The sequence below is a fragment of the Saccopteryx leptura genome, chromosome 2 (assembly GCF_036850995.1).
Source record: "Saccopteryx leptura isolate mSacLep1 chromosome 2, mSacLep1_pri_phased_curated, whole genome shotgun sequence".
In the NCBI taxonomy this organism is placed as follows: Eukaryota; Metazoa; Chordata; class Mammalia; order Chiroptera; family Emballonuridae; genus Saccopteryx; species Saccopteryx leptura.
Window position 1 is genome coordinate 66738222 of NC_089504.1, and position 13847 is coordinate 66752068.

Below are 13847 nucleotides of genomic sequence, written 5' to 3' on the forward strand. Positions count from 1 at the left end.
GATACTTCATTAATTCTTCAACCCATTAGGAGCCTTAATGGCCTCTGCCATTGGAATAAGTGTGGGAATCCAGACCTCCAAAAAAGTACAGTGCTCCATAAATCATACTCGCCTGAGGATTCTCTCAGCCCTTGACACAGAAGAATAGATGAAAAATATTGTACTCTTGAATTCTCTTATACTATAGAAGCTCTCAGAATAATCAACACCCTTTAACCCTTTAAGCCTCAGACCCAGTAGTTCTCAAAAGTGAGATCCCCGGATCAACATCATCAACCTCACTGGGAACTTGTTAGAAATGCAATTTCAATGCCCCCTCTTCCCTAGACAGAAACTCTGGGGGTAGAGCGAGCAGTTTGTGTTTTAAGAAGGCCTTCCAGTCATTCTTAAGTGCTCTGACACCCCTGTGGCATAGTTATAGAATGGGGGGGGGGTCTTTTTTAACTGTTGAGGAAGTAGATGAGAAGTCCATAACTTGACAGAAAACTTGATTGGATTCAGTTTAATTTGGCAAACATTGACTGGGCAGCTGCTGTGTTTCAGGTATCCTTACTAGGAAACCATAAAGGTGAATAACACTTGAAAGTCACTCTTAATGTCAGCTGTGCTGGCATTTTCCTGGTGTGCTATGTTGGTCTCCCTAGATGTCAGCACCTCCCCGACTTTGTGTTCAAGCACCCAGAGTGATAGTTCTCTAGGCTGCCCTGTTTGACTTCTCAAACCTCTTTTATTAACTACCATCCCAAAATTGGTTTCTCATACCTTTCACTGGCACCTCAGTGACCTGTAGGAAAAATGGCCGTCTTTCTGAACCTTCCCTACTTTCCAATGCCTCATAAGCGTACTGTTCACTAGCTCCCTTCTATCCCCATCTGTCTGGAAGTTGGCGTTGCCTCTACCCTCATCCATTTTTAGACTTAGGCAGCTGCTAGAGAGGTTCTTTCCCACAGAATACGGACTGTCCAGCCCTGGCCTTGAGCTAAATAAAGTAGTTCTATTTAAAGGAAGATACAGAATCTCTGTCAATGAGTAATGAGTTAAAAACACTCAAAGCTTACCTTCCTCCTAATATCCACTTTCCTAGCCCCAGTATTCACCATCCATTGTGTCCATATTTCCATGGCTTCTGTCAACTTAAGAAACATCTAAACCTTTAGAGAATTTTTATGAATTTATTTGAGCCAAACTGACACCAATTGCCAAGAAGCAAAATCTCAATGGATTGGGAAAATGCTCTGGAGTATGGCAATTTTGCAATTTAATTATTGATTTTTATTTATTTATTTATTTTAAGTGAGAGGAGGGAAGATAGTGAGACAGACTCCTGCATGTGCCCAACCAGGATCATCCGGCAACCCCCGTCTGGGGCCGATGCTTGGACAAATCAGCCACTGACCTTGAGAGGAGAAGAGAGAGAGAATGGGGAAAAGGAAGGGGGAGAGAAGCAGATGGGCGCTTCTCATGTGTGCCATGACCGGGAATCGACCTCGAGACTTCCGCACACCAGGCTGACACTCTATCCTTGGACCAATCAGGGCTGCAATTTATTTTATATATGCTACAATCAAAGAAGAAGGTGTAAGGAGGGTTACATGGAATTCATTGGTGGTGGTTTAGGGAGGCAGGAGAAAGAAAAGTAGGGAAGTCACTGAGATTGGATAAAGAGTAAAATGAAGAGACAGATACTATTTTACATTGGTGGGTACAGGATAGTTAACAATTAACATTTACAGCACATGGAGATAGTGTGTGTGCAACCAGATAACAATAAGGGTTTCTGTGGTCTCTTGTTCTAGGGAGAGATTGTGTCCTGAGGGGTCTGGAAAAAGGGAATTACTCTAATTACTTTGACATTTCAAAAGTATGTTATAGTAGATGCCAAATAGGCAGGGTCACTTAAGGTAAAGATTGATCTTTGTCAAGAAAGATACTGGCCTAAGATGTGACTACCTGCCACAACTTGCCTTTAGTTAGACACTTTTAATTTCAGGCCATCTTATGTGGTTCCTTTGGGTCTCTGAGTTTGTAAGGCTACCATGCAGGCCTCCCCTGAGTTTGTCAGGTCTAGTAGGTGGCCCCTTTTTCATCTATATGTCCTTATAGTTTCTTTTCCCACCAATCTAACCTTTATCTTGCTGCTAAAATTATCTTTCTTTCTTTCGGTTTTTTTTTTTTTTTTTTTTTTTTTTTTTTTTTTTTTTTTTTTTTTTTTTTTTTTTTTAACAGAGACAGAGAGAGAGTCAGAGAGAGGGATAGAGGGAACAGACAGGCAGGAGCAGAGAGATGAGAAGCATCAATAGTTTTTCGTTGCGCATTGCGACACCTTAGTCATTCATTGATTGCTTTCTCATATGTGCCTTGACCACGGGCCTTCAGCAGACCGCAGTAACCCCTTGTTCAAGCCAGCGACCTTGGATCCAAGCTGGTGAGCCTTGCTCAAACCAGATGAGCCCACACTCAAGCTGGCGACCTCGGGGTCTCGAACCTGGGTCCTTCGCATCGCAGTCTGATGCTCTATCCACTGCGCCACCACCTGGTCAGGCTAAAATTATCTTTCTTAAATAATAATTTTATAATTTCACAGCTTACTAACTTCAAATATGTGCCCCTGATTTATAGCAGGAGTTAGTAGAACCAAGGCGTGTGCTTGCTGTTGTAAGTCAAGTTTTATTGGAATACAGCTGCACCTATCATTTATGGATTAGCTATGGCTTCTTTTACACTACAATGGCAGAATTGAGTAGTTGCAACTGGTACTGTAGGGCACATAGCCTAGAATATTAAGTTATTATCTGGTACTTTAAGAAAAGTTTTGCTAACCTTGGTCTATAAGATCAAGTTTAGACTTTGTACACTTGACATAAGATGTAGTTGTTCTTAGAGCTACTTATTTATAATGTGCTTTTCCTTTTGCTCACACTTGTACTATGTTTCTGTTTCCTTTTTTGTCTTTGTTTGAATTTATTTTTTCTTATTCTGTTTTTCCCCCACACAATTAGTTAATTGGTACTTTTACCCTTTTCTTGGACAATTCAAGAATGTTTGAACATTTAAAACTTTGCTTTTACCACTTCCTCCTTGTATCTTCTATTGTTCATTTTTTAAATTTTATGTATATTTAAAATCCAGACGCCATTGCTTTTATTGTGTATGAAGTCAATATTTATGTAGATTTATCCACATATGTAGCATTTTGGTTGCTTCTTCACTTCTTCATGCATATTTTTTATCCTTTTTTTCTATTGAAAAAAAAACTTTGTTTGCACTCACATTTGAATGGTGATTAAGTTGGATATAGACCAAATTTAATTTTCCTTTGGAAGTTGGAAGACATTGTTTAATTTTCTTTTAGTATTCACTATTGCAGAGTAGAGATATGATGGTAATCTGATTTCTCTCTCCTCTGGAATATTTTGGGATTATCTTTTTTTTATTTGGAGTTCTAAGCTGTGTGTAGGAGGTGTTTAGGTGATTTTTAAAAAGTTACTCCTACATGTTACGTCTTCTTCAAGTTTGGACATTTTCTGTTATTTTCTCTTTTTCTGGTCCTCTAGAATGCCCTTTAGGAAGATATAGAACATCTGGATTGCTTCTGCACACTGTTTAGCATTTGTGTTTAATGTTTCTTCTTTTTTGATATTTTCTTTTGTGTTCTATACAATCTCTAGTCTCCATTTCCAGTTGCTAATTTGATCTTCAGTGAAATCCATTCCAATATTCAGCACATCTTGGTTTTTTGTAATAATATTTTTAAATTATTAGAAGTGGCTATATAGTTGTTACTGTTTTTTACAAATGGTGGCATATATTTTAGAATCTCTGTTGTAATCTGTATTGTATCTCTTCTATTTTATTTATGTATACTGTTCACAAAAATTAGCTATATTTTATACCTTTATATTCATTTTGAAATATCCCCTAATTTTTGTGAGCAGTATGTTTTTAAAAAATTTTAAATTCCATTGATTTGCGGGGGGGGAAGAGAGGGAGAGAGGGAGAGAAACATCAACCCATTGTTCCATTTAGTTGTGTACTCATTGGTAACTTCTCGTATGTGCCCTGACTAGGGATCAAAGCTGTGACCTGAGCTCTTGGGGATAAAGCTCTATCCACTGAACCACAATTCCAAGGCCTGTGCTGTACTTCTTTTAAAATCATCTTCTGGCCCTGGCCAGTTGGCTCAGTGGATAGAACATTGGCCTGGCATGCATAAGTCCCAGGTTTGATCTCTGGTCGGCACACTTGAGAAGCAACCATTTGCTTCTCTTCCCCTTTCTCTCCCCCTTCTCTCTCTCTTCACCTCTCATAGCCAGTGGCTCCGATTGGTTCCAGCGGCGGCCTCAAGCACTGAGGATAGCTTGGTTGGTTCGAAAGTCAGTCCCAGATGGGGGGTTGACAAGTGGATCCCAGTTGGGGTGCATGCAGGTGTCTATCTCTCTATCTTCCCTCCTCTCACTTAAAAAAAATAAAAAATCATCTTCTCTTTCTGCTTACCTGACCCCTTAAGTCAGAAATTCTGTTTATAAATTATAGCACCTCTCTTTTATGGATTGGTTTTTCTAAAATAGATATTTTAGGAGATAGATTTTAAGTATCAGTAGATTTTAAAGTATCTGTTGATAGTTTAGTTGTACAGCTTGGGTGCACTTGTTCTTTCTTCCGCCCAATGAGAACCCACTTGTCTTATTGAATGATGGGTTGGACACAGGACTTGAATTCAAAACAAATCAGATTATCTCATGTGCTAATGATGATTGGGAGCAGGATGGGACGTTGGACTGGCCCAACAGGGTAGTTTATCTTTTAGGTATTCACTTTCACGCATGGCATTGATCTTGCCAGAACTGTTACCTCAGAAATACTTTACTAATAGCTTTTTGCTGAGGATCTGCTTCTTGGAGTTAGTTACACCCTTTCTTATTAGTCCATGCTATTATGGTTGCATTCCTTTTCCTATATCTTTATTTAGAATTTGGGGCTGGAGGAATGGTAGGAGGGGCCAAGTTCACCATCTTAAGCCAATCAGTTATTGAGTTTCGTTAAAGCCTTCTTCCCAGTGTTGTCCCTAAGCAGAACACACTACAGCAGCTCTACTTCTGTGAGGCGTTTTGTCCTTACTTCTTTCACAGCACTTATTCCACTGTAACATTCTTAAGAAGTTTCTTATTTGTCCTACTCTTTGCCCTCCTACATTAAATTTTGTAGCTTAGACATGTGTAGGTATCAAATTACCACAGATGCTTCAGCCAGGGCAGAGAACTGGTTTAGCAGCAAGTCAAGTGAAAATAGGGTTTGGAAGTACAGCAAGTCCTCAAATAAGGTGTCATTTCATTCAAGTTGTTTATTTATAATTTTGTTAAGTTGTTATAAGAACTCTTGCTTATATCTGTTAGCCTATGGTAAAACTGGTTTCCTTATACATCGTTTTTATTAAAGTCACAGAACCTATCAACAACATCAACTGAGGACTTACTGTACTACGTAGACTGTGCTTCAGGATACAGAATGGCTTCCCTGCTGGGTTTTGTTTAGTTCTCTATCTCAGCAAACCTATTTTATATTTAAGTCAAATTTCTCAACCTTGTGAATAAATGTCTTCCAAAGCATTGAGTTACAACAGTCTATGCAGCGATTTCAACCTTTTCCATCTCATTGGCACACATAAACTAATTACTAAAATTCTGCAGTACACCAGAACATATTTTTTTGCCAGTCTGACAAAAAATATAGGTATAATTTTGATTCATTCAAACCAGATAACTATTGTTGTATTGGCTGTTGTCATTTTTTTTAATCTGATAATCTAAGAAAGTATTGTCCTCCATCCATGGACTGGTGGTGGTCCACCAGAAATTTTGTGCCAGTCTGTGAAAGAGTTAACCAGGTTGGTGGACCAGTGGTTAAAAACCACTGATCTAAGGGAAAAGGGGTCAGTCAGGTATTGCATGTTTTAAAAATTCATGCGGTACACTGGTAGAAAATCTCTGGTCTATATATAGCGAGGTTGATTTTCTAAGGATACTGACTGGATTCTATCCTTGGAAATGACCACCCCTGATCTTCCTCGGGAAGGAGGGTATTTCCCTTACTAGATTCCAAGAGCTGAATCCTCCTGAGCTTAAGTGTGATATATTCTTTCTGTCTCCCTCACTGTTTCTGGAGGGCCTCTGTTTAATGAGAAAGTTTATGGTGGCTAAGAATTATTAATTTGTTAATTAGTTAAGTTGTACTACTCTTTCCCACTCTTAAAATATTCTGTTTAATTAGCCCTGGCCGGTTGGCTCAGTGGTAGAGCGTCGGCCTGGCGTGCGGAGGTCCCAGGTTCAATTCCCGGCCAGGGCACACAGGAGAAGTGCCCATCTGCTTCTCCACCCCTCCCCCTCTCCTTCCTCTCTGTCTCTCTTCCCCTCCCGCAGCCGAGGCTCCATTGGAGCAAAGATGGCCCGGGCACTGGGGATGGCTTTGTGGCCTCTGCCTCAGGTGCTAGAATGGCTCTGATTGCAACAGAGAGATGCCCCAAGATGGGCAGAGCATCACCCCCTGGTGGGTGTGCTGGGTGGATCCCGGTCGGGTGCATGCGGGAGTCTGTCTGACTGCCTCCCCATTTCCAGCTTCAGAAAAATGCAAAAAAAAAAAAAAAAAAATTCTGTTTAATTAGAAAAATAGAAAATAAGTTCTCCTTTGATACATCTGTTAATATCTGAACTTATTCAAATGCTGACCTCTGTGTAGTATGACTAGGCTCTTAAAAGATTATTTGATTATACTTGGGACTCCTGATGTGAGTTTTGCTATTACATCTGTCATCACCTTTCAAATAATTAGAATTATCAAAAGGTCTTGTTTTAGTTCTATGGTGTGTTCTCTCTCTCCATTTGTAATTTCTTAATTTGGTAAGCTGCATCCTTACCCCCTTAAAAATACTAAATTGTACATTAAATCCAGATGATAGGAAAATCAGATGAATGCCCGGATGTAGGACCATTATGGGAACTGGTGAGAGATAATACTGCTCAGATGGACCAGAAAGGGCCATTTATAAGCTTTCCTCTTCCATCTCATGCTGCTTTCCCCCCTTAGAATGTCTTGGAGATAAGGAGAAGCCACCGAAGAACATTAAACAGGCGTAGACATAGAACTTATGCTGTAAAGACATCACTCTGGCAGGCCTGAGGAAGATGAAGTGAGATGGGTTGAAATAAAAGGAGAGGCCATTTAGGAGGCCATTACTGTGCTGGGCAAGACTCCACGGCAGAGGCAGGGGGATGGCAACTGGTGTGGAAGGGCAGGGAGAGATTAGAGCAAGATTAAATACAGATGCTGTATGACTGAAGTGGCTCATTAGATGTGGAGGCCAAGAAGAGTTAGAACTCAAGTGCACATTGATACTAGCAGGTCTGTGATAAAATATCACAGCCCCTGAAAGGCATTGAGTTTAAGTACCTTTTTAATTCTCCAGGAAGGAAGATGCACCTATAAAGGAGAGCAGTTGCACCAGCATTTGATCAGATTGCAGACCTTTGTTATCCTTAGGAATGAAGAGTCGAGCTTTTTCATCATTTCTTCTTTCTGAAGCTAACCTATGTTGTTCTATAACCATTTTTTTTTATCTAACCCTCAAGTATTAGTTCACAAATTTTATATTTAGTGAAGCTGGTTTATTTTTCTCATCTCTCAGAACAATTGTACTGATGATGTTTAGTGCTAATTGTATGCAATATAATTTTTAGATTGTGGTAATCATTATTACTGTTTTTATTTTCATTCTTTTTCCCCAGGCATAGTCAGCAATAGATATTCAACAAAATTATGCCCTTTGGGATAATTTTCAATTTTCTCACTTTGGGAGGCATATTTTTGTGTCAGCGGTGAAGGGTTCAGATTTGGATTATTAAACACTTGAACCCCTAGTTTCCACATAGGACCATTTAACACTTTTACATTTTTTTTGCAAATGGAAAACTTAGTCCATCTGTGTGCTATTTGGCTATTTTGGAAGCCCGCATCTAATTTAGGCGAGTATGTGCCTGTCCTCCAAACGCATATTCTATCTCTTGATGTACAGAAGGGCCTGCCATGCAGGAGACAAAAGAGAAGTGGCTTCAGTGTTGATACGTGGACCCTTGGGCCTCAGCTCTGTGCCTGGGGAATCATGTGCAGAAGAGTTTGGCTTCCCTAACCACAAGAAGTATTGCGACATATGTCTGGCAGTATGTGACTGTAGCAGTGTGTTTTCTTGAAAGTGTGCAGCTTATATTGCCATAATTGCTGTCAATACTTGGGCCTCTGGAAGGTCGGGTCTTGTTGGTATAATGAATTTTCTTCATCTCTAATAGCTGTTATTCTGTGAAGTGTGGAAATTGGCTGAGTTACTTAGTTTGACTTGATATTCTTGGCTTTAACCCTCCAGAAATGCATCTTCTGCAGACACCGGGTTAAGAAGGTCTCTGGAGCCTGCATCCAGTGTTCCTACGGCCGCTGCCCAGCCTCCTTTCATGTCACCTGTGCTCACGCTGCTGGGGTGCTGATGGAGCCTGATGATTGGCCATATGTGGTGAACATTACGTGCTTTCGACATAAGGCCAACCCAAATGTGGTAAGTCCAGTTAACCCTCTTCTGACGCTAGCGTGCTTCATTCTGTAATGTTAGTCATGTTGACATATCTAGCCTTGAGGTATGGGTTTCTTGAGGGCAGGGATTGTACAATATTATTAACTTGTATTTGCCCAGGATCCATCAGTGTCTGGTGCATATTAGACACAATAGATATTTATTGACTTGAATGAGTGAGTGATCAGAGATGAATGAGTGAAACTCACTATGCCTGTTCTGGTTTTGAATTTGTATACAGGGCTGCTGAGTGTTTGTACTGATTGTGCCCTGCACATATCCAGGATGATGGTGAGAGCCTTTTGGGGAGGGAAGGATGTAAAAGTACCACCTTAGTTTAGGCAGTGCTAGGTCTACACAGCTGTACACTCTGGCCTGGGGGCTTTATGTCATCTCTTCTAGAAGAAAGAAGGAGAGCAACACAGTAAAAGGAGAGGGTGATCATGCATGTTGGGGGCCTTGTCTGAAATGGGATGAACTAGTGGAAGCATGGAAACCCTGGGAGAGTTAGGACAATCTCAGAAAAGTGGAAATGGTGAAGAGAACTATAGAGATCAACTGTTTCTGCCCTGACCATCTCACCAAGGACTGTACCTATTTCTGGAAAGAGTATTTGCAACCGAATAGTATGTGAACTTAATAACTATAGTTCAGTTTACCTGTCCTGGGTGAATAGAATTTTTCCTCTTATTTTAAATGCTTAGAAATATTATGACAGCATAGATGGTTGCTTTGCTTTTGTTAGCTTTCCAGTTTACCATAATTGTTTTTGGCTGCCAGTGAGGAGGCTAAAATGTTGTATTGAGCTCAGCTTCACTGACTTGCTGCCCTTTGTTATCCCTGTGAGGCTCGGCCACAGATGATTTGCAGCCTAACATGCTTGTCCTATGTCTCTAATAACCTCCTGTGAGCAGCCTGCCAAGTGGTCAGTGTGGGCTTGAAGAGCCATGACCCATACACAACAAACCTCCCAGCTTTTTAATGATTCCAGCAACTTCCATGGGCATCTAGAGAGATATTTGATGGGTTGGGACTCTGTGTGGTTGTGTGTGAATGTGCAAATGTACAAAATGACATCACCAACTCTTCCATCTATCTTATAGTTATGTTCTGCATTTTTCTATTGTGTTAGTTCTCAACTAGCATATTTATTTGTGCTTTTTCTTTAGTTCCTTGAATTCATGGGCTCTTGCTAAGAATAGTATTATGTATTCAGCCAAAAATACATTTCAGCAACTTTAAAAATGTTACAGTATTAATATGTTGCATCACTGTGGTGCTTTGCCATTTACAAAGTTCAGTCAGTCACCTGACCTCGTTGGATATCATGTGGGCATGCAGTTTGAGATGTCAAGGAGGTCAGGACTCTGGAGTCAGAGTGGTGGTGTGCACACTTATATTCTGCCCGTAGTAACACATAGGTGGTTTTGTGCAAGTTCCTGTCTCTGAGCCTCAGCTTCCTCCTATAAACAGTGGCGTGATTCTTCACCACGTGTTTTAGTCCACAGCACAGGGTAAGCCCTCAGAAAATGAAAGAGGTATTACTGCTTTCTCTTTGTGGTACAACAATGACTACTATTGCTGGCTTTGTTGTTACAGTTCCTGCTGTAAGGGTAAAAAACCTAGATTCAGAGAAGGTTCAGTTTCTTGCCCGAACAGGTTCAGTTAATGAGCGGCAGCTGCTGAAGTGTAAAGGTCTTTCAGCCCGTACGCTGTTACTTGTTGAAATTCCAATTCTCAAACCTCAGATGGTGCTAGAGATGTTCATCTGTGCCTGGGATATACGCTGCCATTTTACTATTCCAGAGTTCTGTGGTTACTGATGGTGGTATTGACATTGCTGTTAAAGAAATCCAGGTATTTAATTAGGAACCCATTCCTCTTAAGTAGGATATTTGTGGTTCAGTCTGGTTTATGTTACTAATGTGTTTGTAAATGATGTTGAAAAAGAAAATATTTGATTTTGAGGGGATTTAGAAACTACTCTTCTCTGTTCTTCCCTTTAAGCTTGGTATAGTTTGTAAGGGTAACATTACATGTCACAGTTTTTTTCTTATGAGGGAAAATTTTAATTTTTGTAAACTGCCTTTGCAAAGTTCTCTAGCTGGAAGCATTATGAACATTGGCTTTCTGAAAATATATTCTTGTTAGGTCTTACTTAGCCCATATTCTTCAGTTGGACTCCAAGGATGGATTCCTTCCCCAATGTTTGACAGCTAACCAGAGGGATAGAATCTAGCAGCCCTGGTGAAGAGTGTTGTGATTGCTCCTATTGCATTCACTGTTATTTTCTTTACAAGCATAAAGAAGCTCAAATGCACCCAAGTATTTCTTTTTGTTTAAACTGTGAATGCTACGGGATATGGTCTCTAGAGTCAGAACTGTAGTTTGTCTATGTTCTCAACCGTACCTTAGTTATTTGGGAGTAATGAGCAATTGCTGAATCATAGCAGAGAGTACTGTGGACATCAAGCTAACTTGGCAGCCTTCCCCTATCTTTTTCCAGAATAGAGGATGCTTGTATAATTTAGGTGAAATGAAGTATAAAGCTACAGTCACTTAAGTAGAATCTCCATTTGTACTCCCTTTTGGGGCTTTTGTCTTCCATATTTTTTTTTTCCTAATTATTTGCAAAATGCATCAAAAAGTACCTTTTTAAAAATTTTACTTAGAAAATTAAATTTCCAGGGTGACATTGATCAATAAGGGTACATAGGTTTCTGGTAAACATTTACATAGTATTTGAACTGTTATGTTGTATACCCATCACCCAATGTCAAAAAGAACCATTTTAAGGCAAATTATACTCTTCCTTTATTTAATGCCACAAATTATTTTAAAAACACTAGCTTCTTCAATGTTATTGAGCTTTGAATATAAAATATAATGGTGCATAATATTATAAAAATTTCATCTGATTTATTATCATGTTCTCTTTCATTAAACAGTAAGCACATTCTATAATTAAAAAGATACTATTGAAAAAATAGGTAGCTTTCAAATTCTTTAAGGTAGAAAGGCATGTGTAACAGAAAGTGCACAGCTAATCCCTGTTATTTTAATCTAAATCTTAGTATGTGTTTTCAGTGTTTTTGACTGGCACCTGCTGTCTTTCAAATGTAAGATACTATCTGTGTATGCGTGTGTGCACATGGATTTGTATGTGTGGTGTTGTATTTGACCGCTCTTTGCCATCACCTGTGTGACCCATTTCCTGGCTCTATTTCTGAAGGTTCCACTGGATGTATTCCTAACCCATTTATGTGAATGTGGCACAGATGCTTGTAAAGAAAAGAAAAGAACACAATAAATAGTAAAATAGTTTTGAAACTGGGAGCCATGAAAACATTTCTGCTCCAAAGCAAACAATGAGCTACTCATAAATTATATACTGCCTGCAGAGTATGGCCACCACAGGGCCCATCACCTCACACCTGAGTAAACTAGACAGAAGTCCAGTGGCAGGGATGTTGAATCACTGAGGGAAATGAGATTAGAAAGATGGCACACACAGATTTTTTTCCCCAAGAAAACTAGTTTAAAAAACCTTCATAGTAGATGAGAATGTTCCATATATGCAGAATAGGAGCACCACGGTCACTTGCACTTTATGTGGTAATTCCTTGCAGTGATCATGGCCTGTGCAGTACAATAGCTTATCTGGGAGACATTGTTTTTATTCTCATATCCTCCTCTTGGAAAAATGACATTTAAGAAATCAGTTTCCTTTACAGTTTCTAAGTTGTGGATGTTAACATGGACACAGATACCTATTCAAAAAATATGAAAAACTTTTATAGACAAGACACCTTACTGGTCATTTTCCTGCTATTTTGTTTATTTTTTGTTGAATACTATTTTAACTAGATTATATTGAACTAGACCATTATTTTAACTAGATTAACTAATATTCTGTCTTTTTATTTCCAGCAACTAGTACTTGGCCATCCATAGAAGCTACTTGGTATAAATTAATTAAAAAAATTTTAATTCTAGGGAGTGGAATTAGTGGAGAAGAAAGATAACTAGTATCTACTGAGCATCTTTCATGTCAAGTGTGTGTTAGATAGTTTACATGTGCATATTATTTTGAGGCAGTGTGGTTGGTGTGGATAATGAGAATGAGTGGTTATGTTGGCTTCTGTATTCGTCCTTCTACTCTGAAAGTTCTCTTGTTTCTTATCATTCCGCCCCCTGTCCATTTTTCATGTTCTAATCTGGCACTCATTTTAGTAATCGACCTTGAGTCTTTGTGCAGCACTTTGTGTTTTTGCAGCCTTTGTGTTTTCAGGTCGGCTCCCCAGGCAAGCCTTAGTACATACACCTCCTTCCCTGCCATCGCTAAGCGAGGCTCAGGACGGGAGGGCATGCCCCATAGCGCGGGTCTGGTGAAGAGTTCAGAACAAGGCAGCAGTTCTGGTTACTCTGTGCTTGAATAGATAGCAAACTTTTTGATGGTAAGGGGATGGGGATAGCTGTCATCACTAACTTAATAAAACCTTTCTTGGTTTGCAGAAACTACTCTCACCTTGCTAACATGTGGAATAATGGATGATCAAGTTCCCTAAATTTTAAATCCTAGAATAGCAGTTCTTATCACAGGAAAATATTGTATATCCCATTGTACTTTCAGTGGCACTTATTGAGAAAATGCATAATGACAGAAAATTAAGAAATAGATAATAATTTTATATTAATTCATTAATTATAAAGAGTCTACAATGATTTGGGTTTATTATGGATCCATAGGGAAAGACCCCAAACACTGACTCCTGCTGTAAATGCCTACTTAATTAGTGAAGGATTTAGGGATGTAGCAGAAATGAGTTGTGCCAGTGGTGGGATTCAAATAATTTAACAACTGGTTCTTTGCCCGAATGACCGTTTTAAGTATAAAAAAACTGATATACCGAAAGGTAGTTTATTATTTTATGCATTTAATGTTTAAATAATAAAAGAGGTACACAAAACTAGAATATGTTTTTAATAAAGAGTTTTAAAATATTAATGAAAAAATATTAATACCTGACAAAAAACAATAAAACTGTTATTTAAGATATTTCCAATGACAGCTTGTCACCCCCTGGTTGTTTGGCACTTTTTCTCTTTAAGTTATATGTTTGTTTACTGAAGTAACAAACACGAGGGAATTAAAATGTAATATTTCATCAAAGGTATAATGAGATTTATGAAATGAATAAACAAGTATTACAAGCACAGTTCTGTCAAATTTTTT

The 13847-nt window shown here is 39.0% G+C and overlaps 1 protein-coding gene across 4 annotated transcripts in view; it reads left to right on the top strand.

Annotated features, from left to right (window-relative positions):
• Positions 1-13847, top strand: part of KDM4C (lysine demethylase 4C) — a 465676-nt gene that overhangs the window by 383169 nt on the left and 68660 nt on the right. For all 4 annotated transcript variants that reach the window (XM_066368119.1, XM_066368120.1, XM_066368121.1 and 1 more), the window contains one exon: positions 8411-8596. In XM_066368119.1, the coding sequence (XP_066224216.1) occupies positions 8411-8596 (186 nt within the window). The remainder of the gene's footprint in view (positions 1-8410; positions 8597-13847) is intronic.